This window comes from Aspergillus vadensis (genome assembly GCF_003184925.1).
Source record: "Aspergillus vadensis CBS 113365 unplaced genomic scaffold BO88scaffold_9, whole genome shotgun sequence".
Lineage (NCBI taxonomy): Eukaryota > Fungi > Ascomycota > Eurotiomycetes > Eurotiales > Aspergillaceae > Aspergillus > Aspergillus vadensis.
Window position 1 is genome coordinate 288889 of NW_020292047.1, and position 2650 is coordinate 291538.

The 2650-nt window shown below is 43.2% G+C and overlaps 2 protein-coding genes across 2 annotated transcripts; both read left to right on the forward strand.

The window, feature by feature from the left end:
• The first annotated feature begins 121 nt into the window (after positions 1 to 121).
• BO88DRAFT_404206 (uncharacterized protein) lies at positions 122 to 744 on the forward strand. Its single transcript, XM_025706554.1, has one exon. The coding sequence runs from the start codon at positions 512 to 514 to the stop codon at positions 734 to 736; it is 225 nt and encodes a 74-aa protein (XP_025563645.1). The 5' UTR covers positions 122 to 511; the 3' UTR covers positions 737 to 744.
• A 139-nt stretch (positions 745 to 883) lies between these two features.
• Positions 884 to 1855, forward strand: BO88DRAFT_298681 (ankyrin repeat domain-containing protein; the record flags this gene model as incomplete). Its single annotated transcript, XM_025702406.1, has 1 exon — positions 884 to 1855. A coding segment is annotated over one exon (972 nt), but the record flags the coding sequence as incomplete, so codon positions are not given.
• Positions 1856 to 2650: the final 795 nt, after the last annotated feature.

Consider the following 2650-nt stretch of genomic DNA (forward strand, 5'->3'; position numbering starts at 1 on the left):
TTTTTTTTTTTTTTTTTTTTTTTTTTTTTTTTTTTTTTTTTTTTTTTTTTTTTTTTTTTTTTTTTTTTTTTTTTTTAGCTCTGTTATCTCTTTCTTCCTATCATTATCAATACTACTACTACTAACTACTACTACTACCTGCAACGCTTGGTCGATCCTACGCCGCCATTCATTGCCGAATTGAGTCAATGAAGGTAACTGCCAGAGAAGTGGCTAGATTTACGTTTTACTGGCTTCTGGGTGCGAAACGAATGCTCCCTATCCCAGATTTTCTTATCGCCGTAGCACGTTCGGCAAGGTGCTTGTCGACTCTGCAATCGGGGACCATCATTGATTACTGCTGTGGCTTGGTGGTGATAGATAACGAAACAAATACGTTCAGGCTCGCTCATCCGACGGTTCGAGAATAATTATCATTAGATCAGCCTGTACCCAAATCGTAGCAGCTGACACAATCTACAGATATCTCGAATCCGTTGAGATCTATCGCGATAAAGAAGTGTGCTATAGCATGGCCCTGAGGTGCCTGGGTGCATATCTGGGCGAAGATTGTGGTGAAAATGGGTTTCTCAAATACGCTACAAACTATTGGCCATCTCATGTGGAGGACCTTGGGTGTGCACCCCAAAGAGCCAAAGTTGTTCCTCGTCTCACAGACTTCTTTACAAAAGAAGAGCACTTTGATGACTGGCTGGACAATTTCGAGCTACAGCAGAGAGAAGGCAGTTCTAGGTAGAAATCTACAAATGAAAGAAAGCTTGATGACTCAATAAGCACTCCACCAACACCGCTATTTTTGATCTGCCGCTTTGGATTCGTGGAAATGCCTGAGAATAACAATGATGTTGAGGATTTGGATGTGAACCAGACAAACAAAGATGGAAGCTCTGGGCTATACCTGGCAGCTCGTGGTGGCCACATCATGGTTGTTCAGAAGCTCCTAGACCTGGGAGCCAATATAGACGCACCGGGGTTTCAGTACGAGAATGCACTTCGAGCGGCGTGTTTTTGGGGGTTGACGGAAATAGTGCAGCTTCTGATCCATCATGGCGCCTCTTCCTCTGTGCCCAGAAGGGGGGAATATTACAGTCCCCTGCAGGCGGCTTTGGCGAGTGATAACAATGCAGTTGCAGAACTCCTGCTTGATGCTGGGGTCAAGCTTACTACACAGCAGCAATTCGATGATGCCATACAGACCGCAGCTTTCAAAGGGAATATTCCAAATTTCCAGCGGCTTATGGCAGGGGATGTTGGAGACTTTGCTCCAGAAATCAGGCCTGATCCCCTTCAAATAGCCCTCGCGGGAGGCAAGATGAGGAGAGCAAAGCTGCTATTGCAAAGCTGCACCGACATAAACGAGGAAAAAGGTTTCTTTAGCAATGCGCTCGCGGCTGCTATTGCAAGTGAGAAGCTGTCAATAGTACAGCTAGTTCTTGATGCTGGAGCTAATATCAAGCTTCGAGGACGATACGGCTTTCCTCTTCGCGCAGCTGTCATCATCAACAATTTCGAAATCACTAAATGTCTGCTTGAGAAGGGTACAGATCCAAACGAAGAAGATCATGAGCTGGGAGATGCCCTTCAGGCTGCTGCAAGCCGCGGCAACATAGAGATAATGTCGCTCCTTCTTGCTTACAAAGCTGATGTTCAAGGGTACGGAGGTCATTTCGGTGATGCACTGCAAGCTGCTGCTTTTGGAGGTCATGGAAAGGCTGTGGACGTACTTATTCATTATGGAGCTAACAATTTCTGGGAACAGTCTCGTGGGAGATACCACAGTGCTCTGGGAGCTGCGTTGTACGCTGGGCATCAGAGCATAGTGCAAATGCTTCTTGAAGCAGGTGCAAAACTGAATCCGCCAAAACTTCAGTTTGCAGATTGCTTAGTACGAAAAGTGTCGAGGCGCGAGATTACTAGCAAAGCAACGAAACAATAGAAAAGCAAGCAAACGAACGCGAAATTGTAGTAAAAGTGTGAATTGAATTAGTAGCTATCTAGGTATTCTAGTGAAATAAAGTAAGAGATTATTTGTGGGCGGCCTGAGCACCAGACATATAATTATACTTAGAGTGGTTAACGGCCAGGGAGGGGTAGGTTAAGGGACAAATTTCTACCTGCCGAACGGTTAACAGTTAGATGTAAGATTCTCTTATATCTAACCGCGGAGCAGCTAAAAATGGGATAATTAATTAACTAATTATTATTAGTACCAAGATCTATCTGAGTATCTGTTATCCTTTGTTAGGTCTTAGCTTGGGTAAGGTATTCTTAGATTAATCTCTGTTTATCTTACTTATTTATATCTAGTTTATGCACATTGAAATTGCGAATTCTAGACCCTCTTGAACTACTCATGTATCTATCGAAGCCTGAAAGACAACCCGCCATATCTATCATTCTTTGAGGTATTGATAAATCCGGATCGCTTCAGGGCGTCTCCTTACTTTGACCCAGTGACGTGGAAGCAGGTGATACTATCGAATATAAAGGAGATTGTGAACTGAATTGGCATGAGGATGAATATTTCAGATAATATTGAGAAATAAGAATAATGGTAGTAGTGGTTGTAGTGGTAGTAGTAATGATAATGATAGAAAGAAAGAGATAACAGAGCCAAAAACAATAGATTGTAAATCGTCAGCGACAGGAT